Source organism: Pteropus medius, unplaced genomic scaffold (assembly GCF_902729225.1).
Source record: "Pteropus medius unplaced genomic scaffold, Ma_sr-lr_union100, whole genome shotgun sequence".
Classification (NCBI taxonomy): domain Eukaryota; kingdom Metazoa; phylum Chordata; class Mammalia; order Chiroptera; family Pteropodidae; genus Pteropus; species Pteropus medius.
The window spans coordinates 21,218,463-21,244,609 of record NW_024352787.1 but is presented as its reverse complement, the minus strand read 5'-3'; the positions used below and the strand labels follow the sequence as shown (position 1 = coordinate 21,244,609).

Here is a 26,147-nt window from a genome sequence, read left to right as displayed (position 1 = left end):
ACATTTGTAGCTTCAAGTAACCTCAATTGAGATACAGAACTCTCCACAAGGATCCCTCACTATCTCTATAACCATGCCACCCCTTCCCCCATTCCTACCTTCTGGTGACCACTAATCTGTTCTCCATCTCTATAATTTTATTTTGATGTTATGTAAATGCAATCATATAGCATGTAACCTTTAAAGACTGGCTTTTTTCACCTAGCATGACTCTTTGAGATAAACTGGCAGTACAAATCTGTGGTCTCTAATGTGTTAAAATTTAGCATAATATGCATTTGAGTGTATATAAATATAGTGTTTTAAAGTTTAAAATGTTAAAATATAAATCAAATGCTTATGAAATTCCTGTCGTACCGCAACAGAACTAGGATTCTGGGGAACAAATTTTGAAAATTGATAACCTAGAACAAGTCGATTTCTTTGGTATCTAGTAAAAAACCCAAGGCTCATTGCTTATGTGTTATCTGTGTTTACAAGGACATGTGCCTGATTCTGCATTTTTCTGGGCAAGCTCTTTCCCAACTCAGATGGGTCTATGCTACATTCAAATATGACCACTTGCTATTCCCCCAAATGGCCACTATTTTCTGCTTTTCCTCATGCTGTTCCCTAGAGTTCTGAATCATCACGGAAATGAATATCTCTTGAATTCCTAGTTCACATGATGATTTAACCAGCACCACACCCCTATCCCAAATCTCCTGTCTTCCTGCAGTAGGTCTATATGACTCAACACCTCTCAGAAAACACTACCACACCCCAGTACAAATTTAAACTAACTTTTCCCCTTCCCCTCTCCACTCGTTATGCCTAGATCTATTTTATATTTTTTCCCTGGGGTATTCTGTTAAGTCTTCCTGATAATTCAACCCACTACATATCTCTTCACTAACTATGTGTGACAAGCACCATATCTTCATAAGTTTAGGCTTAGAAGGTAAATTCTTCAGGAACTTTTTCTTCTTGAGCACCATGCCTTCATGTAATGTCCTTGCTTTTCCAAAAAGATTGCTCTAAACACATAAAAGCTGTAATACAAACTACGAGTTTTGGTATACGGTTGTAAAAGAAAAAATGGCACCAATGTTTGCATATTTTTAAAAATTTGGCTATATCAATACTAGATCTAAATGCAATTTAAAGTAGTGGCAAAGAGCCTGGACTCTTGAGTCAGATTGCCTGGGTTAGAATCAGGCCTCTGCAACTGTATTATGAAAATCAAGTTTCATTCACATTCTGGGTGACTCAGTTTTCTCATCTGTAAAATGGTGACAAAAGTGCCTCACAGGACTGTAATGAGAATTAAATAATATATGTAAAGCATTTAGAATACTGCCTAGCACACAGTAAGCATTATGTAAGTATTAACAGTTATCTCTAATGCATGGCAGTCCAGATTCACCTCTCTGTGGTACCTCTCTACTCCTGAACTCTGAGTTCATACTGTTCTTGGAATTTCCATACCAAGAAACAATGATAACATAAAGATCTATATTTTGTGCATTAAATTCATCTAAAATGCCAAAGGTTAAATACAAAGAGAGACTCTTAAAAGCAGCAAGAGAAAAGCAGTTAGCTATCTACAAGGGAACATCCATAAGTCTGGCAGCTGATTTCTCAAAAGAAACTATGCAGAACAGAACAGCTTGGCATAAAATATTCCAAGTGATGAAAACCCAGGATTTAAAACCAAGAAAACTTGATCCAATGAAGCTACCCATGAAGAATCGAAGGACAGATAAAGAGCTTCCCAGACAAAAATAAGCTAAAGGAATTTATCAACATCAAGCCAGTATTACAGGAAATGCTGGAGGAACTTCTTTAAGAAAAAAAAATACATGTATCAAAAACAGGAATAAAGAATGGTAATAACTACATTTCTATCAACAAGTCAAGTACCTCATATGGGAAGAATTAAGTGCTCCAACCAAAAGACAGAGTGGCTAAATGGATTAAAAAACAAGACCCCTACATATGCTGCCTACAAGAGACTCCCTTCAGATTAAAAGACACACACAGACTAAAAGGAAAGGGATGGGAAAAGATATTGCCTTAATGGACCTAGAAAGTATTATGCTGAATGATATGGGACAGATAGAGAAAAATAAATATCGCATGATTTCACATACATGTGGAATCTATAGAACAAAATCAACAACAACAACAACAAAAGTCGAAATAAATTCATAGAGAATATTTTGAGGTCTACTAGATGGGAAGCGGGTTAGGGGGAACGGCAAAAAAAGGGCAAACAGATTAAGAGGTACGAATGGATAGTTAGGAAATAGACATGGAGATACAAAGTGTAGCATAAGAAAAATAGTTAATAATGTTTTAATAAATATATAAGGGGAAGAGGGGTACTAGATTTAGTGGGGTGATCACTTTGCAAGTTATGTGGATCTCTGATCACTATGCTATACAACTGAAACTGGTATATTATTATATGCTAACTATAATTTTTAAAAAAACTCAATGAATTGTACAATGTAAATATGAGCAACTGTCTATTATATTTCAATAAAGTTGGGAAAAAAATAAAAAATAAATTCATCTTAGTCCAAACTACTAGAAAACTCTCTGACATCACTCTTAATGATATTTTTGTGGATATGTCTCCTCGGACAAGGGAAACCAAGGAAAAAAATTAACAAATGGGATGACATCAAACTAAAAGTTTTTGCACAGCAAAGAAAACCATCAACAAAATAAAAAGGCAACCTACTGGATGGAAGAATATATCACCAATCATACATCCAATAAGGAGTTAACATCCAAAATATATAAGAAACTCATACGACAACAAAAAATAATCCAATTTTAAAAAAGGCTGAGGACCTGAAGAGACATTTGTCCAAAGAGGACATAGAGATGGGCAACAGACATATGAAAAGGTGCTCAACATCACTAATCGTCAGGGAAATGCAAATTAAAACCACAATGAGATAGCACCTCACACCTGTGAGAATGACTATCATCAATAAAATCAACAAACAAGTGTTGGCAAGAATGTGGCCCTCCTGCACTGTGGGTGGGATTGCAAATTGGTACAGCCACTATAGAAAACAATGTGGAAGTTGCTCAAAAAATTAAAAATAGAGCTACTTTATGACCCAGCAATCTAATTCTGGTATTTATCTGAAGAAATTCAAATCACTAATCTGAAAAGACATATGCACCCCCTCTGTTCACTGCAACATTATTTACAACAGCCAAGATACCGCAGCAACTTAAGTGTCCATCAACAGATGATTAAAAAGGTGGTACATATATACAATGAACTGTTGCTCAGCCATAAAAATAAAAAGTGAAATCTTGCCATTTGTGACAAGGACAGACCTAGAGAATTATGCTAAGTGAAATAAGTCAGACAGAGAAAGACAAATACTGTATGATTTCATTCATATCTGGACTCTAAAACAAAACGGAAACAAGCCCATAGATAGAGAACAAACTGATGGCTGCCGGATGGGAGGAGGGGTTGGTGGGATGGGAGAAATAGGGAAGGGATTAAGATGTACAAATTGCAGTTATCAAAAGGGGGACGTAAAGTACGCCACAGGGGACAGAGTCAATAGTATTGTAATAACTATGTATGGTGTCAGACAGGTATAGGCTTATTGGGGTGATCACTTCATAAGTTATATAAATGTCTAATAACTATGTTGTACACCTGAAGCGAACACAATATTGTATGTTAACTGTAATTGAAAAAAAGTTTTACTTAAAACAATTAACTACGAAAACAAATTTTCCTGTACATACTAGCAGTTATTAACATTCTACCGAATATGAATGTAAGCACTTAAAAGTATGGTGGTGATGGAAAAGAATGCTAGCAAAAGTACAGATCAGAATATATGACAATTTTGTTTAAAAAATGGAGAGAATAATGTAACCACGTTTTTGCTTGTATATGCATAAAATGGCTCTAGAAAGTTTAATGGCAACTTATGGAGAATGAGAACTGCATGTTTGAGGTAAGGGGCATGAAGGAGACTGTTCACTGTATATGCTTTTAGTATCTTTTGAATTTGAAGCAATGAATGTAATACCTACACAAGAATGTAATTGAAAAAGCCAGGCTTCTAGTCCCAATCTGCCACCGTGTTACCTTGGACAACTGGACAAAGCGATAAGCAGAAAAGATTTCCAGGTTCTATTCTAATTCTAAATCTATTATGATCTCAATGGGGTGGGGAGTAGTATATATATGGTAGTCGTTTTTTTAAAGACGCGTCGAGAGATACTAGTTAAAAGTTTTGCAAAATAAGGCAACTTTTTAAGAACTCGATGGTTTTTAAATACTATTTTTACAGTTTTAAGAACTGTAGAATTGCCAAGCCTATTAATCTTTCAAGATCATTTGTACTATTTTTACGGAAAATCTTTCCTTGCAAGGAGTCTAATGTAACTTACTATGCCATGGAGTGAGCAATAAAATACACTAATTTACATTTAAAATACATAAATGACTATACCTAAAACAAGAAACTTATACTAAAAGTGTTTATTATCAGACACTGTAAGAAAATAACACCATCAATCAATGATAACAGCTGTAAATAATTGAGTATACACTTTATTCCAGGTGTGGATTCCATGTATCATCTTTAATCCGACCATTCATCTGGAAAAGTAAGTTTTAGTATCCGTATTTAACATAAGAAAAGGATGAAACCTCCCAGTCTAACAAATGACAGAGCTAGGAGCCCACTCTGAACCTTTGGATCTGAGCTCAGTGCACCAGACAGGGGTTACTTAATGTTGGCTGGCACACTGGTACAGGTTTACCACAGAGTTTTTACTAATTTATATACAAATTAGGGAAAACAAGGAGAAGAAAGTAAACTTTTAATAAAGCTAAATGATTCCATTTAAAGGGCTTTTATTCTGAGATTCCGTTCTTTCAAACTGAGTTAAAATATCCTTTTTTTTTTTAAAGTGAAATGATAGTGACAGTGGATAGTGGTATGGGTTTATTGTTGCTGTTTTTCTTGGATATACCTGACAGAACAAAAAACTAGCCATTCTATTACAACCTCTCAATTTGGAGGGTAAATGTTTCTTTTGAATCCCAAAGTCTAGGAACTACTTCCCTTAGTGATGCCTTTCAAAATACTAGAGGACATTACTGTGGCGTCATCCTTGAACACACACACACACACACACACACACACACCACCACCACCACCTGCTTCCCCAAGATTCTCTCATTAATCTCTATTCTACTGAGATAGCGAAATGAGAATAAAGTGAGTTTCAGCAATCCAAAGTCACATGAATTCATGCTGGATTCAGGTAGAGGACTTCCTTCGGGATTCTTTTCCTGGGGTTAATTTTTCTCATCCTTTGTTCTCACTTCTACTCGAACCTCCGCTCAAACTTTCTTTTTCGAAAGTACTCACGTTTTTTAATATCGCTGCTAAATGACAATCAATACTTAAGTCAAATAAAAAGAACTGCTTGAGGTCTCCGATAATCTGTTTTTAAAACCTTTTTCTCTTTGACAAAAGAAAAACTTTTAATGTTTATTCTACTACTTCCAAAAGAAAACTGGTCTATAAATCAGACTCAAGCCACTTTAATTTCCAAATTTCTGTATCTTCATTAAAAGTATGAAGTCTGTAAATAGTTACAAGACAAACTCCAATGCTAGCTTGTTCGTGTAATCACCAATATGTAGATCAAAATAAAACTAGTAAGCTTTAACATTACTGTTTACCCAGCAATTTATAGACAACAGGAGAGGAAGAAACTGTTCAAAGGTGACTAATGTTAACAAATTCAAAGTATTAGGCACAGTATGTCTTTATTAAAACTGTAACCTGTCAATTTTGAAATCTTTTCCATTGCTTTTGCTACTTTTTAAAATGAACTCTCCTAAACAAAAGAAAACAAAACAGCAGCCACTTTTAGAATATAAATTTCTTTTTAAAATTTGCTTAGGCAAATCTAATGCAGAAAATACAATGTAACGATAAATTAACTACCACATGAAAAAAACCTAGTATCAGCAAAAGCAACCAATCCCTCCAGTTTAGCAATGCGTGTACTTTTAACTTTCTCTGGATTTCATTATACTAACCACTAACCAACAATGTTTAAGTCACCCCAGTGCCACTACAGAGGGCATGCTCATATTTTACTCAAAGGTTAAAGTAGACCCAAACTCAGGCCATTTCCCCGATGCAGGCACACTGAAATACACGAGGGGAGAATCCAAGAAATCAGACATGTCGAGTGCTGGTATCTTCTTCCAGAGTAGGGTCAAATTTGTCTTTGCCCACAAATGTCATCGTCTCAAAAGTCTACAAATTCTCGTTAGCGCTAGGGTACAATGAGGTCTAACCATGGAAACACCTGTCCTAGCACCGGGAAGACAGTGGAAAATGCAACCTCTGAGCCCACGCCGGCCGCAAAGCCTCGGGCTGCAGCGATCCCAGACGAGGAGTGGACACTAAGCTCACGGCTCCCTCTGGCACAGTCCACCCATGACTCGCCTCCCCTGGCGAGAACCAGGAAATCTGACAAGCCGGCCAGGTCCCACCATCCGCGAGCCCCTCTTGCTCCTTCAGAAATCAGCCTGCTTAACTGCTCCCAGTCCGCCCCGGCCTCCCGACTGCACTGTGCCACCTCATCTCTCCACAGAGGTCTCGCAGCTCCACTACCTCCGCCCCGGCGGCCTGGTATTGGGCCGCTGCCCCCACCTCCTTTTCTCCTCACAGCGCCGTGGGTCCTTCCGCGGCCGGATCCTCACCGACCCCCAGGCCCGAACTCCCGCTGCGCGCTCCCCACCCCCAGCCTCCGCCCTCGCTCCGCTTGGCCATTCCCGGCCCACTCCCCCGCCAGTGGGGATACCTGGAGGTAAGAGCAGCGGAGCACTTCACCCAGGGCCCCAGGTCGCAGAGGGCCCGGTGTTCGGGGTCCCGCTCCTTCTCCCGCTCCACGTGGTAGGCGTAGATGGAGAGTAGGATCCCGGCGGCGCACACTGCATACCGGGCCACCCGCTCCCACCGCGGCACCGACACTCTCAGAAGGACGGGCGCCGCCATCTTTCCCCCTCCGCCGCCACCGCCTCCTTCGCCGCCGCCGCCTCCCTCCGCCTCCACCTCAGCCGCCGCCGCCCGTCGGGGCCCGACCCAGCCACCGCCGTTACCGCCGCCGCCTCCGCTGCCGCCGCCACCACCGCCGCCGCCGCCTCGCCCCATTGGCTCGACCGCCTCCTCCGGGCCCCGCCCCGACAGGCGCGCGGCCCAACCGCCCCGAAAGGAGAACCAGGCGAGGCGGAGACGGCGCGCGCGGGCGCGGAAGGAGGGGGCGGAGCGCGCAACCGCCGGGAAGGCCTGCCTGACAAGCGGAGACCTAGGCGGTGCAGCGCACGCAGGGGGCGGGGCCTAGGGGAGAGGCGGGGCCCAAGTAAGGGAGGAGCAGTGCTCTGGGAGGGGAGCGGGGGAGAGAACAGGGAGAGGAGGGGAACGGGGAAGGAAAGAGAGGGGAGCGGGGAGGGAAGGGATGGCGGGGAGGGCCCTAGAGGACTTGGTGCAATGAATAAATTTCAAAGATACTACCGTGTATGACTTGGTGAGCCTTTGGTCTCGCCACCGTGGGGGTGGTGATCAATTGCTATCCTTTTTTTTAATCACTTGATATTTTATGACCTAATCCAAATTAATCTTGGCGAAATGTCTAGACCCCTGAGCTACGCTTGCATTATCTGATCTCCTCCCCCACCACTTCAAGGCACAGCGTGTTCAACAGGTGCAAACTTAACTATTTTTTTAAAAGTATTTCTGAATGTTTTGTGACTCTAAGCTGAATTTGAGATGGCTTAACATAATTCATGTAATATAGAAAAATATAAAAATGAACTGAAAAATCAGGATTAAAAAAAAGTCAGAATAAAAGGAAAGACCGGAAGTAGGAACGCAGATAAGCAGGCCATAGGATCTTGTACAATTATTACAATTGAGCCATAAGTTTGGCTCTGAGCTTCCTATTGGCCAAAACTAAAAGGAAAACCTGTTATTCTTAGTGTCTCTAAGAAGAAAGAAACATACCCTTCTTGGCGATTGTTAGCTTTTTCCTTGTTGCAGCTCTCAGATTTCATATAGTGAAATCTGATTTCATGTAGTGATTTTGAGTAATCAGTGTCCTTTTATTATCTTTTGTCAGGTAACAAATTACCCCAAACTTAGCCGCTTAAAACAAAACAAAACTCCTTATTTTCTCACAGTTTCTGTGGGTCAGGAATTTAAGTGCTGTTTAGCTGGGTCCTCTGGCTCAGGGTATCCCACAAGGCTGCAATCAAGAAGTTGACCAGGCTGCAGGCATCTCAAAGCTGGCGAATCTTCTTTTAAGCTCACTCAATGGCCTTTTTCAGGCCAAGTTCCACTATGTGGGGTTTTTTTTTTTCCTTAGAATACTTTATCTGGTATTTCTGTATTTGTATTTCTGTATTTTCTGTGTTGGCTTAATCTACCATGCCAGAAATATATCCAAAAAGATTTCTATATGCCCATTTATTACCCCAGACTTGCTTTGCTGGGTTAGAATGCTGTACTCTACATTTTTAACCAAAGTTTTGGAAAAGGTTACAAGACACAGCAGGATCCTTGAAATGTGGCAGTAGTTGGCCAGAAATCTTTCTATAGCAGAGTCTGTGTGCAGATAGAGCCCTTCAGGAAAACACCACTCAAAGTGAATGTCTTACAAAAAGTGGATAAATGTTTCATTTTCTCATTCAAGGGGTACTGGATTCTGATATCATTGTCAGTACAGAGGAAATGCTCATTTTTAAAGTACTGGATGAGGAGTGGACCAGTAAACCATCCCATGTACACAAATGACCTACTGACTCACAAGGTAAAGAGGTGGTCTACTGAGCACATGTCTACGTGCTAGGCACTGTGTCAGCCTCTCAATATTTTACATTTAAAATTCATAAGATCTGTACAAGGTAGAAAAGTGAGTCTCAGAGAGTTAAGTAATTTGCCCAATTACTGTAAGAGGTAGTTAGTACCCAGCCCTGTCTGATTCAAGTGCTCCCCGTCTTTCCATCAGCGCACGTGGCCTCTCCCTGAGAAACCACTTCTCGATTTGACATGGATGATCTCTTTGTCACTAGAATGTAATGAACGGGTTATTCACCAACCCTCCCCTTTCATTCTACTCTGTCAGAGTAATTGAGTTCCAAGGTCTTTCCTTGTTCTTGCCTCAAGGTGAAAACAGGTATTTCCCTGTATTCTTCAGTAGGCTGGACCCAGGGTTAAATTCTGCTAAGATTCTATCTGCACACTGCCATCTTAGACATACCTCCGGGGCAGCCTGAGGCCCCTAAAATGTGTCTCCACTCAGGACCTTTCCTCCCCAAATCCATGAACCCCAGCATGGACACCCTGACCACAAGCCTAAGCTTGGTTCCAGAGCTCCAGTAGGAAGCCTGAAGCCCATCACCAGGCCTCATATCCCTATCATCTTGTTCTAAGTTCTTTATCTGCATCAACTCATTTAATCCTGACAATAAATCTATGTTTTACAGATAAGGAAACTGAGGCTTAAAGAGACTAAGTAACATGCCGAAAATCACATACCTAATAAGTTGCAGAACTAAGACTCAAGCTCTAGCACTCTGGCTCGCATATCCATGCTCTTAACTCCTGTGCTATGAACTAATATGCACATAGATTTTTGGATTCCCCCCCCTTGCATTTATCACCATATAATAATATGTATTATATATTTTTTAAAAATGTCTTTCATTTCTGTCTCTCTCACTAGAATATAAGCCCAAAAAGGCAGAGATCTTTGTCTGCTTTGTGAACTACTGTATCAGCATCTAGAACAGGACCTGATCACAGTAAGTACCCAGTAAGTACAGTTTGAATGAGCCCTGAAAAAAAATGTTAGTATATTTGCATAAACAATGGCCCATAGCAAATATCTTTTCCCAAATAAAAGAGAAGTCCTCCCTAAGAGATTACTTTTCTCATCATCCCAAAACAAAAGGCAAAAACCCAGAAAGGTTTTACAATAGTGTTTGCCCTCTCTGCCTTCACTATACCTTTCTCAAGTTCTCTACTTTCTTGAAGATATCAGTGTCCATGAGGATGGCCATGCAATTCTCGTGACTCATCGTCCTATATCTTCCTCAACTCTAATGATCTTTGCTTCCATTCCACTTAAGCTGCCCTTGTGATCCTTTTGAAGGGCCAGATTTTTGAAATCTTACACTCCAATATTCCGCTCTTTGTACTTAAACTCCATGGAGGATTGCATTTTCAAAGATGGCTGCCACACTATCTCCTATCACACATTATCTTCTTCTTCATTGTGTATTATAAAAGGTGATATCACTTCTCTGTCGCCTTCTTGAAGTGCTTGCTCTTTGAACCCAGCTGCCATACTGTGAGAAAGCCCATGCTACACAGAGAGGCTGCACTGAGATTTTCCAGCCTACTGCACCAGATCTCAGCTGACAGCCAACATCAGTCACCAGACATGGTTACTGTAGTTCCAGGTTTGGCAAAAGCATGAGAGACCCAAGTGAAAACCGCCTAGCTAAATCCAGTCAATTCCCAGAACCATGAAAAAAAAAATTGTTGTTTTAAGCCTCTAAAGTTTTGAGGTTATATATTACACAGCAAGAATAACTGAAACACTCTACTTCTAGCTCTCTGGTTCTCTCATTCACCAAACCTAGTCTCTCTCTGGAAACCAGCTGTGCCCTAATCACTGTTTTCTCCATAGTCCCAGCAGGGGATGGGTTGGGGCATCTTTCTGCTCTTCATGGTTATTTCCAGACCATTTTTCATCCTGCTTGGCTAACCTAAATATCTCCTGCATTCTATCACCTTGAATATTCAGTTTATGTGACTGCAGCAAGCCCTGACTTTATGGGGTTCCCTCCCTAAGGATTTCTGAGATTCTCTCAGGAGACTCATTTGCCACCCATAACGAAATGAGTTAATTTGCCTGTGGTTTACACTCTAGCTAACAGTGAAGCCAAATACCAGCTATGCCTGGCTTTCCCTGTATACCACATGTTCTTATCTTGCATAGATTTTCTTTACTGCATGAGGACAAGAACACTTTTGAGCTAATCGATGTGCATGTTTCTGTTTAAAGTAAAATACATAATAAATACCCGCTGTCAAGATGCTGAATTCCCAGTGGGATTATGTGTTGAAACAGTTGTCTTCAAATATAACACCTATGAATGTTTATCATTTTGTTCTACCTTATACTAGCTGCATTTGCCCGGAGAAGTACTTAACCTCCTTCTGCTTCAGTATCTTCCTTTATAAAACGGGGATGGCAATAGTACATGCCTCAGAGGGTTTATGGTTAAATATGATGCCTGGCACATAGTAAGTGCTCAATAAATACTAACGATTATTATCTTAATCTTTGTTTCCATAGGTAGAGAAAAATGCAGCATTTAGCGAAATTCTTCCAGAAGAAATGGCTATTTGAAAACTAAAATTATCATAGTTGATAAATGGTATCCAAAATTTAATTTTGGATCTATATTCCAATAACTCCATGAAACATATCAGTTTATATAGTTACTTAGAAGAACATTTAACAACAAATTTGAAAAGCAGATTCCTGAGGAAAGGTGGGGAAACATGGCGGAGTGAGAGACGTCCTCAGATCTCTCCCCTTTAAAAAACAATAAGCCAAACATCTAAAACTCAACAAAAAACACCCAAACTGCACACCAGCATGTCTCAATGTGGGATCTGTGCATAAGAACTACCAAAGGTCAGAACCCTGGGTGACGGGTGGTGGACTGGGAGAGATAAAGAAGCTGCCTCCTACTGCCGCCACCAGAGCTCCTTATAGGAGGAGGGGAAGGGGAGAAAGTGCAGCGACTTTTCTGATAAGCCTGCCTATAGTGCTGGAACTTCTTCGCAGTTGGCAGCAAGGTCCAGTCACCAGGGCAGAAAGCAGAGAAGCAGGACTGGACAGAAGAGAAACAACAGTCGATTTTTTTGGCCCTGGTTGCAAAACCAAAGCTAAGCTGCAGCCCCCAATCCCCAACCCAGAGGGCCCCTCCCCGCATATCCTCTGAGACTTAACACTGTGGAACTACAAGGGAATCTGAGCAAACACTACCGAAACTGTTGCTAACACTGACAGGGACTGAAACTGAGAGAAGCAAGTGTGATTAAATTCCTACAAGAAAATGAAAAAGACATTTAGGCTTTATATAAATCAGGGATCCAAGAAGCTTAGACACTACCTCCTGGAAACCAAAAGAAGAGCGCCTTCTTTGCAGCAGCCTAAAGGGAGACCTTTGCATAATAAATCTTTCTGGAAAGACAACAGAATACACTTCCATTAATGCCCAGGTGGAGAAATAGTCCATTAAACACCACGAACAACCAAGGTGACAAGGCATCTCAGAAAGAAAGAGACAAAACTCCAGAAAATTAGCTTACAGACATAGAAATATGTGACTTAAATGACAGAGAATTCAAGATGGTACTTCTTAAAATACTCAGTAAGATCAAAAACAACTCAAACAATTTTAGAAATTGAGAAAACAACTAGATGAGCAGAGCAAGGAGATTGAAACCCTCAAGTAGAACAGAATAGATATTCTGGAGATGAAGAACACACTGCAAGTGTTGAAAAATGAAAAAGTAAGCCTGAGAAATAGAGTCGTTCAAATGGAAGAAAGGATCAGTGATATCGAAGACAGAAATCTAGAAATAAATCAGAAGGAAGAAGAGAGAGACTGAAGAATGAAAAATAATGAAAGAGAAATACGAGAACTAGCTGATACCATCACGAGAGGAAACATAAGAATAATGGGCATTATCGAAGGCGAGGGAAAGGACTAAAAAGCATTTTCAGACATAGTGGTGAGAATTTCCCAAATCTAAGGAATGAGTCGGAGTTTGGAATTCAAGAAGTCAGTAAAGTCCCTCACTAAGACACATTGTATTAAAGTTATCAAAAATCAACAACAAAGATAATTCTCAGGGCAGCCAAGGAAAAGAAGATGGTAACCTATAAAGGAAAACCCATTAGATTACCATCGGACTTCTCAGCGCAAACCTTATAAGCCAGAAAGGAATGCAATCAAATATCTAAACTATTAAGTGAAAGGAACTACCAGCCTAGAATAATGAATCCAGCTAAGCTCTCCTTAAGATATGAAGGAGAAATTAAGACCTTTTAGGCATACAAAAATTGAGGGAATTCTCCAATATGAGGCCTGTACTACAGGAAATACTGAAAGGGGTCAGTTCACCTAAAACAAAATAACAACAACAACAAAAATGCATAATTAGGAGTAAAGTGACTTTCAGGCAAATAGAAGCAGAGGAGTGCGTTATAAGCTTAAATTATAATGAGAATTGCTAAAGCAAGAAAGTACTAAACGTTCAGCATACATAGGAACAAATTTAGATAACAATGAAAATGGGAGGATTCAAAGATCCAAATTCGCAAAGGAGAGAAGAGATAAGGCACATACAGAAGAAAATGGACAACTGTATATATAGAACTTTGCTTTTCATATTTGTAATGGAAACCACACACCAAAGATTCAGAACTGAAGTATATAACATAAAACAAGAAGAACCAGAGACAAAACCCACAAAACCGAACCAAAATAAAACAGAAACACAAGACAAGGAAGCAATGGAAACACCAAGCTACCAGAAAGCAAAAAATAAAATGGCTAAGAAAAGAACTCATATTCAATAATCACCCTAAATGTAAAAGAACTGAACTTACCACTAAAAAGGCACAGAGTTGCAGAATGGATCAAAAAACAAAACCCAACCACATGCTGCCTCCAGGAGACACTTCTCAGCTCCAAAGACAAATCCAGACTCAAAGTGAAAGGGTGAAAAGTGATATTACAAGGAAATGGCATTCAGAGAAAAGCAGGAGTAGCAGTTAATATTGGATGAAATAGTCTTCGAAATAAAAAATGTAAGGAAAGATACTAAGGGGCACTTTATAATGATAAAGGGAATCATACACCAAGAAGAAATAACACTTATTAATATCTATGCTCCCAATCAGGAAGCCCCAAAATATGTAACGCAATTACTAACAGAACTAAAGGGAGAAACAGACCAAAACACCATCATAGTAGGGGACCTAAATACCCAACTGTTGGATATGGGCAGATCATCCAAACAGAAAATCAATAAGGAAATAACATCCTTAAATCACATATTAGTCCAACTGGACATAATTGACATTTACAGAGCCTTCTATTCCAAAACAGCTGCTTATACATTCTTCTCTAGTGCACATGGAACATTCTCAAGAATCGACTACATACTAGGACACAGAAATAGCCTCAACAAATATAAGAGGGTTGAAATCATACCAACCATAGTCTATGATCATAATGCTTTGAAACTAGAAATCAACTGCAAAAAGAAATCAGAACCACAGATACATGGAGATTAAACAATATGCTACTGAAGAATAACTGGGTCAGAGATGAAATAGAAAGAAAAATCAAGAGATACATAGAAACAAATGATGACAATAGTACAATGTATCAAAACCTTTGGGACACAGCAAAAGCAGTCATAAAAGGAAAGTTCATATCATTACAGGCCTATCTCCAAAAACAAGAATGAGCCCAAACAACCTAACGCTTCATCTTAAAAAACTAGAAAAGAAAGAACAAATGAGGCCTAAAGTCAGCAGAAGGAAAGACATCATCGAAATTAGAGCAGAAATAAATGAAATAGAAAACAAACAATAGAAAAAATAAATACAAGGAGCTGATTCTTTGAGAAGATTAATAAAGTTGACAAACTCCTGGCTAGACTCACTAAAGAAAAAAGAGAAAGGACACAAATAAACAAAATCAGGGATGGAAGAGAGGGAAATTACAACTGATATAGCAGAAATCAAAGGATCATGCAAGAATACTATGAAAAGAGTGTATAATAACAAATTTAATAATCTAGAAGAAATGGACCAGTACTTAGAAAAATACAATCTTCCTAGACTAAATCAAGAAGATCTGGAAAATCTAAATGGACTGATCAGCAGTATGGAAATTGAAACAATCATCAAAAACCTACCAAAAAGTAAAAGTCCAGGACCAGATGGCTTCACCAGTAAATTCTACCAAACAGTCAAAGAAGATTTAATACCTATTCTCCTCAAACTCTTCCAAAAAAATTGAAGAGAAGGCAATACTTCCCAACTCATTTAATGAAGCCAATGTTACTCTGATACCAAAATCTGGTAAAGATAACACACACAAAAAACTACAGACCAGTATCTCTCATGATCACAGATGCAAAAATCCTAAATAAGATACTAGCGAACCGAATATAGCAACATATTAAAAAGATGATACACCATGATCAAGTGGGCTTCATCCCAGAGGCACAGGGATGGTTCAATATACACAAATCAATCAATGTGATACACCACATAAAGAAATTAGAAAATAAGAATCATATGATATCAATAGATGCAGAAAAAGCCTTGACAAGATACAGCATCCATTTATGATCAAAACACTTCACAAAATTGGTATAGAAGGAAAGTACCTTAACATAATAAGGGTCATCTATGACAAACCCTCAGCCAACATTATACTTAATGGTGAAAAACTAAAAACCTTCCCTCTAAGATCAAGAATAAGGCAAGACTGTACACTATTGCCACTGTTATTCAATATAACATTGGAGGGCCTAGCAAGTGCAATTAGGCAAGAGAAATATATAAAAGGCATCCAAATAGGAAACGAAGAATTCTGTCACTATTTGTGAATGACATGATTCTTTATATAGAAAACCGTAAAGACTCCACAAGAACACTAATAGAAACAATAAGCAAATATAGTAAAGTATCTGAATACAAAATCAACATTCAAAAATCCTAGCATTCATATACTCTAATAATGAAGCGTCAGAAAAAGAAATGGAAAAAGAATTCCTTCTGCTTTTAGGGAAATAAAATTCAAAACCACAATGAGATACTATCTCACACCTGTTAGAATAACTATAATCAACAGGACAAGTAATAACAAATGTTGGAAAAGATGTGGAAAAAAAAGAATCCTCATACACTGCCGGTGGGTCTGAAAAGAGTTAGTTTTTTGAGGAACCTCCATACTATGGAAAACTGTATGGAGGTTCCTCAAAAAACTAAGAATTGATCTACCATATGATCCAGCAATCCCTCTACTATTTACCCCAAAGACCTGAAAACTCATATCCAAAAAGATATTTGCACACCGATGTTCATAGCAGCATTATTCACAGTGGCCAGGACATGGAAGCAACCGAAGTGTCCTATGATAGATAATTGGCTAAGGAAGCTATGGTACATATATACAATGGAATATTACTCATCCATAAGAAGAGATGAAATACTGCCATTAGTGACAACATGGATGGACCTCGAGATAATCATGCTAAGTGAAATAAGCCAGACTGAAAAAGTTGAAAATCACATGATATCTCTTATATGTGGGATATAAATCTAAAGAAACAAATGAACAGGACAAGGAGAGACTCAAGGACAATGGTCTAGTGGTTACCAGAGGATAGGGTGTGGAGGAGGAGGGAAGAGGTAGACAGGATAAAGAGTGTCAAATATAGGAGAGAGAAGTGGAGAGAGAAGTGGGTAAAGGGGAGCAAATATATGGTAGCTGAAGGAAACTGGATGGTAAAAAAAAAAGTTTAATACTGAAAAAAAAAAGAAATGCAGATTCCTGGGCTTTGCTGATGTCCATCAGAGAGGCTTAGGAATGTATATTTTTGTCAAGCCCTTAGATGATCTTTATGATCAGGCAAATTCAGGTAGCAGCATTGATTGAAGGGTTAGTGAGTGCATGATTTTCCTGGGGAGGGTAATTTGTAAGCCTTACCTTAAATATTCTCCAGGTTAAATGATGTTGGCCATAGAACAGGTGTTTTCAAATTCCAACATGCTTAAGAATAACTTGGGAAGTTGTTAAAATTTCAGATTCCTTGTCCTACCTCCAAGAGGGTGACACTCGGGAATCTGCATTTTCTAACCAGCCCCTCCCTTCCAGGGTTACTCTTTGAGAAGCACTTTTGACTCTTGTCATTCACATGTAGAGAGAAGCCAGGCATATTTTTTAAAAGAAAAAGTCTGACTTTGCTGTGTAATTTGAATATCCCAGATCTTAACAACTTTTAGGTGCAAACAAGTTCACATTAAATTTATAACTGAATCTTGTGAATTATAAACACCAGATGATTATGCAAGACCTTCCCAAGTATATTTGAAGACCTCAAAAAAAGTGTCTTCATGTGTACATGTATTGTCTTTTGGTTAACCACACTGATTGTTCAAATCTCAGCTCTACCTCCTATATGCTATGGGTAAGTTACCAGTTACTTATCTATTGTTGCATTATGAATTATCCCAAAACTTAGTGGCATAAAACAGCAACAATCATTTTATTACTTCTCACAATTTCTGTTGGTTGGGCGTTTAGACAGAGCTTGGTTGGCTTAGTGACTCTGATGTGATTGAAATCAGATAGTGATTGAAATTGGAGCAGCAGGTGAATGGAGCAGCTGGGCTGGCCGAGCATCTCTTTCTCCCTCCTCATGTAGTTTCAGAACCTCTCTGTGCAGTCACTCCATATAGTTTAGTTTGAGCTTCCTCACAGCATGGTGGCCTCAGGGCAGTCAGAGTTCTTCTGTGGCAGCTCTCGGCTCTAGGATAAGTATTCCAGTATATAGGATAAGTATTGTAGTAAACAAGGTGAAGAGTACACTCCCTTTCTGACCTAGCCTTGGAAGTCACATTACCTCATTTCTGCTGCATTCTATAGGTTACAAGAGAGTCAGAAGCCTACCTAGATTCAAGTGGAGGGGAATAGACCTCATTTCTCAATGGTAAGAGAATCAAGGTCACACTGCAGAATAACATGTGGATTAGGAGATATTAGGAAACAATCATCTTTGGAAAATGCAATCTGCCACATAACAACATATCCATGCCTAAGTTTCTTATCTGTAAAAGGAGGATAATAATATCCACCTAACTGGTTGTAGTGAGGACTAAGTGAACAAACACATGGAAAACACTTACAATAATATCTGGCATACTACGTAAATACTATTATTATCACAATTATCATCATCAACAATCTTTTCATTGCTCACCGAACCAGTACTGTTCAGTCATGGCCCCCACTGGTCCTCAGAAGTGCTTTCTGAGCCCAAGTACACCACTGCCTGTTGCCTCTATTTCCCTGAATCACTGTCACTGTCTGTAAATCTTCCACTGTTGCTAGTGTCCCTGCTGGCTGAGCCAAGATTCTGTAGCTGCTGATCCCCACAGCTTCTCATAGATGCCAGTGAGTATATGCTACATTGACTGGCTGCAATCTACTGCTGCCACTGCCTCAGCATAATTATTGCCACTAACTCCAAAAGCTGGCAGGCAAATCAACATTTCCACAGAGGAGCCATGTCACCAGTGAGCTGACCTGCCCCCATATCCTGCCATTATCTCAACCTTGAGGGCAAATGCCTGCTGATTTCTCCAGCCATGAATGTCTATAAAAAGCAAGTAACACAATCGAACAAACAAATAAATAACTCCCTCCCTCATTATTATGGTCAGTTGTGGAGGCTGTTGTCTGGGCCCAAAATGATGAATTATAGTAAAACCATTTTCTCAATTATCTCTCCTCTCCCTGTAGCAGACACTCCCAGGATGGGTTCTGACATCAGACCCAGTGCTGTTCCCTCTGCACTTCTCTTCCCTCCTTACCCTGACCCTGTTTAAACATTTGACTAGCATAGCAGGTGCCATCAGGAATATGGTAGATTCCACAGTCTGCTTCTGCTGGGTCCCAGCAAGTCCTTCCTACATATTCATATAGTCCCAAATAGTGGACAGGATTGAAGTTAGTTTTTCCCTGGAGTCCTATATATAAGTCAATAGGTGCAGATGGGTACTTAAGATGAAGGGAGCCACTTAGGCCCAGACATTGAATACATTTAAGTACCAGCTCCTGCCTGCCAGGATACCCTGCCACACCTACCAGAACTCTCTCAATCACTTCCTTGTTCAAGAGTTGGCCATGAGAGAGTTTTCATGATTTCCTTGGCTTCTGGTGTGGGGGAGAATTGCTGCCCTAGACAGATGAGATGGTCCCACCAGAAACAGATTTCAGTAGGTGTTTTAAAGGGGGTGAGGAGGGGCATGAAGAGCTAGCTCACTTAGAGTAAGATTTAGTCTTGAGGAAAGTGGGACCACAGTTGGAGGCTGGAGGAGTAGTTCTCACAAGTGATTCTGTGGGCACTGGAGCCCATATCATGCACTTTGGTGCACGAATGTCAGTGCAGTTTGGAGGGGCTGGAGGACTCAGAGTATCAAGAGCATTAGGGGCTCTACCCCAACTGCACTGGACATCTGGTTCTCTTCTAGGTAGGTACCCAGGATCTAAACCTCTCCGACATTTGGGCAATCTCCACTTAAGGAGGCAGAGCCCACCTCCCACTGAAAGCTGAGGACACCAGACACTTGCTTTTTCCAGCACTTCTGTAGGTAGGATGTGGGGAGACCCAAAGGCTTTGTGTCAGGGAGGGTAGATGCAGTGACTGCAGAATCTATGTCTAGTTTCTGGAGGTGACAGTGACAGGGTTCTGGTACCAGTGGGAGCAGACCTGGTGCCCAGCCAGGGCATCAGGGAGGGATGTCTTCACCAGAGCAGCTCCCAGATGGGATCTGGGCCTCTGTTGCTCTCTTTAGAGCTTCCTATCATGTTTTCCCTGACCATCCAGGAAACTATCCAATATCTTTTTAATATTTTCTTTTTAAATTAGCCAGAGTTGATTGTGATGCTTGTCCATAGGGCCTTTACTAATATTGACACTTTAAGCATTTTTTAACTCTGAAAGCTTCAGAGCACAGTGCCTTAAGCAGGGACACCAAGGTCAAAACAGATGCCACTGGCCTAGCAGAGGTAAGGCCTGCCAAAGGGCTGTGGACATCAACCAAAGAGGCCAGAGCAGGGGGAAGAACATGGTGGATACCCTGGGGACAGCAAACCACTAGTTCTCAGGAATACCAGTAATACATCCTAGAAGACCCTCTTCAAGGTGGAAGATCCTGTAATAGTGGATGAGAGCAAGACTCAGAGACATTTGGGATCTTCATGACTATTGACATGACCTTCCATTTACTCACAGGTCGATGCAGCCCCAGGAAGCCTGTTGCTCCACAACCTTCACCGTACACCAGAAGGCTAGGCCCTGGGTACAGACTGTATGTAACCTCAAAATGGGGGCCACCAGGGCTTGTTAGAATGCCTGGAGCTGAAAGAGAAAGAATTCTGGAATTTGTGGTTTGTTTAAATTTTTAATGAGCACTATCGATTTGTTTTTTTAAAGCTCTTTTAATACCTGTATCAGGTGATATAAGAAAGTAGCATGAAGAGAGGGAAAGGGGGACAGAAAATAGGGAAAATAGAGAAAGAAAGATGGAAAATAGTTTAAAGCTGACAGTATCACTTTCATACAACTCTAGAGAATTTCGCCAGTAGCATTAAAGTGTTCAAGTTGGGTGATTCAGGGTGTGCTGGTAGCATCATCAACATTTTAAGGGAGGCCTAAAGTTCAGGCCTAAAGGTGCTTCCAGGTTAGGGAAGCCTTGACATACAGAAGGAAGAGTCCAGAGTCTGGGCAGGGGCAGGCCACTTAACCTGTCTGCCTCAATGTCTTTGAAGGAAGAATAAAATTTATTTACCATAAATTCAAATGTTCTTGAAAAATAAACAAAAGAGAAATCCCCAAAGTATCTTTAATAATGCTAAGTGACAGGAACCACAATAAGCATAAATGTTAAGTGTTTTGAGTCAGTGCTCATCAGAGTGGGAGAGGGGTGGCTGACTGTGAGGACCCTGAGCTTCCACAGTGGGTGGAGGTACAGAAGAGCTTGTAAGAGTCATGGCTGCACATTCTGCCCCTGAATCTGCTCATGCCAGCAGCCCTATGCACAGCCATCCAGTCAATTTTGTGCCAGCAACTTGTCAGTTAAGCCTTCTTATTTCAAGAGGATGAAAAAGTGATTGATTGGTTTTTGGAGCAAAGAATTTGACTCTGAAATTTATAGCTGAAGGGAACTTTCAAGATGACTGAGTCTAACTCCTTTGATAGAAAATTTCAGTACAATTAAATCTGGAAGCAAAACACTTGATACACTGAAAGGAGTTTTGGCAGATAAAATAATGTTAAGAGAGTGAGAGTTCTTAACAGTCTTGAATTGTTGCATAACGAATTACCCCAAACCTTAAAACCTTTAGTGGCTTAAAATAATAATTATTGTATCACAGTTTCTCTTAATTAGGAATCCAGACTCCCAGGAATCCATAACTTAGCTGTGTCTCAAGATTTCTTACAAGCCTGCATCAAAGTGTCAGCCAAGGCTGTAGTCTTATCTGAAAGTTCAACTGTGGCAGGATCTATTTCAAAGCTTCCTCACATGGTTTTGGCAGGATTTTCTTCCTCACTGGTTGTTGGACTGAGGAAATCATTGATGGAGCTAAAAAATTCCTATCATCCACTGATGTTGTAGCCATCATAACGTCGCAGCATAACCCATTACTCACGTGTTTGTGGTGATGCTGGTATAAACAAACCTACTGTGCAGCCAGCGCTTCAAAAACATAGCATGTACAATCATGTACAGTATATAATGACTATGTTACTAGTTGATATATTTATTATACTTTTTATCATTATTTTAGTATACCCTTTCTATTTATCAAAAAAAAAGTTTACTGTAAAACAGTATGCCAGCAGCAGCTTCTTACATCTCATGTTTACTGTGTCTCTTGATTGCATCATGTTCTCTTGTGTTTGATTTAATCTTGTGTTGTTTTGTACAGTAACACGCTATATAGTAGCCTAGGAGAAATAGGCTATACCATATAATCTAGGTGTGTGGTAGGTTATATCATATAGGTTTGTATAAGTACCTCCCATGATGTTCACACAATGACAAAATCACCAAAGAACATATCCCTGTTGTTAAGTGGCACATGATTGCATTCTAGTCTTAAAAGCAAGTCACCAGGTTCAACCCACACTTAAGAGGAGGGTATCATACAAGTGTGTAAATACCAGGAGGTGGGATGATTGACAGCCACATCAGAAGCTACTTACCATAGATGGTGTACAGAAAGTAGGGAATGGGTCAGAATTATGAAATTTCTGAATTTTCTGGCTGAAAAGAAAAGGCCCTGTAAATCCAGCCACCACATGATGACTGAATTCCTGAAATATCCCCTATCAGGTGGCTTTTCATTTACATCTGTACAATGACATGGTTAGAAATGTTCTTCTTGATAGATTGGGCTAGAAAATATCAGCCTGCAACATCCACTCATGCCCATTCAGCTACCTTATAAGCTGTGAAAAAGGTGGAAAAGTCAGAAGATTCTATTCTCTTTAAATAATGGTTAACTGCTTTGATGAAAACTAAAAGTAAATTGTAAATAAAGATTTGATCTAATTTTTAAAGTAACCTGGACTAAGTAGAATGTTTCTGCAATTATTAGTCCACATATTTTGACATACGAAAAACCAAAGATCTCTCTAAAGAGCTGGATAAATCAACAGGTTGTAAAGAAAAAAGTAGTGGGAGTGTATAGTATAACCAAAACCAGACATCAAAGTCAGCAGTTAAAAATTCCAGTTACAAATGGATTAAAAAAAAGAGAAGGCCCCAATGCTTTACTCCTTTAACATTCAGGATATTTTTCATACGCAATTATGAATTTGGCAAGAAGTGTGAACTGTGGCCCAGTGACTGGTGGACAGTATTTCAGTCCACAGTACACTCTCTGGGAAACTGTTGTAGCCAAAGTTGTGGCAGCATGCTTGACCACTCACTCATTCACAAGACCTGGCTCAAATGGCTGTTTATAAAAGTCAACACTAGCCTCAACAGATAAAAGATTGTGGAAGGTAATTTAGGCTATAGAAGTTAGGAAAGAAGGAAGGGAAGGAGGAAAGAAGGGAAGGAAGGAAGGCAGGGGGAGGGAGGCCTCTTTACTCAAATATTCCCTCCTCATTGTGGGTGATTACAAGATTATAGGAATATATGTAAGGCCTGCATTGAGGACTACAGTACTATTTTGGGTGTGCACTTATTGGAAAATAAATCTTATAAACTCATAGGACAGCCAAGATGAAAAGATCTTAAAGAACATGTGTTCTCACCCCTAATTTTAAAGGTGATGAAATTGGGTTTCAAAAGAAACTAAATAATTCACCAAATAGAGAAGAGCAACTCTTAGGTCAGCTATGCCCACAAGGGATTCAATCTGGAACAGCTAAAGCCAACACAGTAATGTTTCTACCTCAGGGAACAATCGGTTCTCCTTTGCTTGTCACACCCCCTTCAGCAAGCAGTATTTCTCAACTTTGTGTTTGTGCAAACTCTTGAGCAGTGCAAACTCCTGAACTAAGAGACACTCCACTCTGTTTGCAATCTAGGGCAAAAGCTGGGGTTTTTGTCTACACTCCAAACTCCTTCCCCAGATGCCTGAGGTGACAGAAAACACATCTTTTTTTCCTAGTTAAGTGAGTAGAGACCAGGCTCATCAAGTAGGGGTAAAAGTTACTTTACTCTTGAACTAAAAGAACAGATTTCAAACCTGAGGACAATGTCGACTGATAACCGTTCTGTATAAGACTTCACAACTGGCCAAATGGCAGGGAACACATAGGAAAGGGGATAAACTCCCAAATATATTTGATGTTAATGCTCGCAGAGATTGAAATAATTTGTCTGTTTTTCAGTATCTTTTCCTTCAGTCCAAATGAAACTTAACTTTTAGTTCCAGATGTAAAATAAAAAACATGGAAATGCAAGACAGCACTTTGAAACACCAAAGAATGAAAGGAAGTAAGAGGTGTTCTATGAAATTCAATAGTAAGAGATAAAGAAAGGAGAAAATGGAGGGTGAAGAGAGAGACAGTTTGAGAGTTGAGCAGGTATTTTTATTAGAAATGGTGTTTATTGGACTCTTCTCCATTAAAATACTGTCTCTGAAAACAAGATTAATATTTATTCCCTTTGGTTCCCAAAATACCAAAAACAAAAACAAACAAACAAAAACAAGGGAGGAAGAGAAGGGCAGTGGGAGGAGGGAGAAAGAGAAGGAGGACTTGAGTAAAAACTGGGAAAATCCCCAAGAATGTTGAGGGCAGGTCCAAGCTCTTGCTTCACTGCTTTCCCATCCAATTCTGTATTTCGAACAGGAAAGGATTCCAAGCCCTATTTTAGCTTATTTCTCATATTTATCCATTCTTGTTCCTCAAGTATTTAGTTAGGGAGGAAAGCCACAAGCTAGTACAATTTGCTCCCCCATCACCTCTGGAATTTTCCCCATGGAAATAGGACACAATAAAGTTAGATAATGCAAGCATTCACTCCAGGGCAGCCAGGGATGCCTTTGTTCTGGGGAACCAGAATGAAACTTAACTAAATATGCCAGGGAGCAACTTAAGCAGAGTAGAAATGGAAAATGACTTTCCACTTCTAGATATAGTAAAATGCATTAGCAATAGCTTTTGGGTCTAAGAAAATCCACTAAGTTACAAAGGATCATTTTCATTAAGATTTAATGAGATCATGTTTGAAGTAAGTTAAAATGATTAATATTAGTGAAAAAGATGCTTACGTATTTTATTTTTTTTAAAGTTGTGTCCTCCCACCACTTTATTAAGGTATGATTGACATATAAAAATCTGTACATATTTAATGTACGATGAGTTTGGGGGTAAAATTTTGTCCTTTTTTAGATCATATGGTAATTAGAATGCTCCCACATTTTAGGCATACAGGAATGCTACCTGGATCATTTAAAAGGCAGTACATGATAATACTAGTAAGAGTCTAAAAATTTAGTTGTTTTGTGGAGAGCTCTATCTTTGATTAAAAGAGGGAGTTTAAAAGATTCCAACTAGGAGCTATTACAGTGTTCTAGGCCAGAAATCATCATGGCTAGATTGAAAATGATGGTGGGAATGAAGGGGAGGAGGAGGCAAAAAGGAGAGTTACAACCAAATAAGACTTGGAAAGCAAGTAGGTCTAGTGGCAGAGTGAAAGAACCAAAGAAGGCTCCCAGGTCCCCAAGATAGATGGCCAAGTATGGTGCATGATGGTGCCAGTCACTGAGCTGGCAGATGGAGGAGGAGGAATGCATGCCACCACACAGCCAGTCAACATCCTCTCACCAAGCGCCAGCAGAGGGCTGTGTGTCTCCAGCTTGCTGCCTGATTGTGGACATCTCACCCATCCTGACTGCCTGTCTTCATCATTACAAAATGAAATTGTTTTAAGGATCCAACAACATCTTTGTGTTTAACAGTTGGTGTAGATATTCAGAAGTCCTCAGACAATACACATTTAATGAATTGTATGGGTAAACAAATTAGATAAAAGTAAGTGAACTCCATGAAGCCAAAAATTATGCCTTTTGGATATTTCATTTGGTAATCCTTCCTTCTATACATTATGCCACTTACCAAGAATGTAGTTTTGGGGGAGCAGTCCTGGGGGAGTTGGGGACTGAGGGACATAGCCACGGTGATACCCTCTTCTGCCTTGCCACCAGTTTTGTCCATTCCTTTCTATAATCCAGTCATTTAAAATGGTTTCCCAAGTATAAAATATTTGCTTTATTTAATGACAGAACAGTCACTCAATGTTTGAATTTACTGGGAAGGAAAACCATTTGAATACCATTTGAGAACTTAAAAACACTTAATTCAAGGAAACTGAAAAAAATTTAGTCAGAGGTATTAGTGGAAATAAAACCTATTTTAAGGGACTTAGTGTTTTTACAGGCAAGCCTGGTTGGTTTTTTTAGCCTTCTCTCTTCCCCATTTCTTTCTCCCTTTCAAAGTGTGGTTTCCATTTTCAAACTTGGGAAAAGAGGTGTTTGGGGAACTTCCATTATTTACAAGACCACTGCTACTGAAGGGCTGTTTTGAATCGTAACTAAGACATATCAACTGGGAACTTGTGACAATGATTTCCATTTGTGTGACTGCTTGAGCAACACACACTTTACTCTTTTTGCAACTGGATGGAGCAGACATATGAGGAGAGACAATCTATTGTCTCCAACATCAAAGAAA

The 26,147-nt window shown here is 39.8% G+C and overlaps 1 protein-coding gene across 2 annotated transcripts in view; it reads right to left on the bottom strand.

The window, feature by feature from the left end:
• Positions 1-7,123, bottom strand: part of VKORC1L1 (vitamin K epoxide reductase complex subunit 1L1) — a 64,965-nt gene extending 57,842 nt beyond the window's left edge. The window contains exon 1 of one of the 2 annotated variants that reach the window (XM_039849552.1): positions 6,865-7,123. In XM_039849552.1, the coding sequence (XP_039705486.1) occupies positions 6,865-7,058 (194 nt within the window). In that variant the 5' untranslated portion in view covers positions 7,059-7,123. The remainder of the gene's footprint in view (positions 1-6,864) is intronic. The other variant, XM_039849551.1, reaches the window with a different exon arrangement.
• Positions 7,124-26,147: the final 19,024 nt, after the last annotated feature.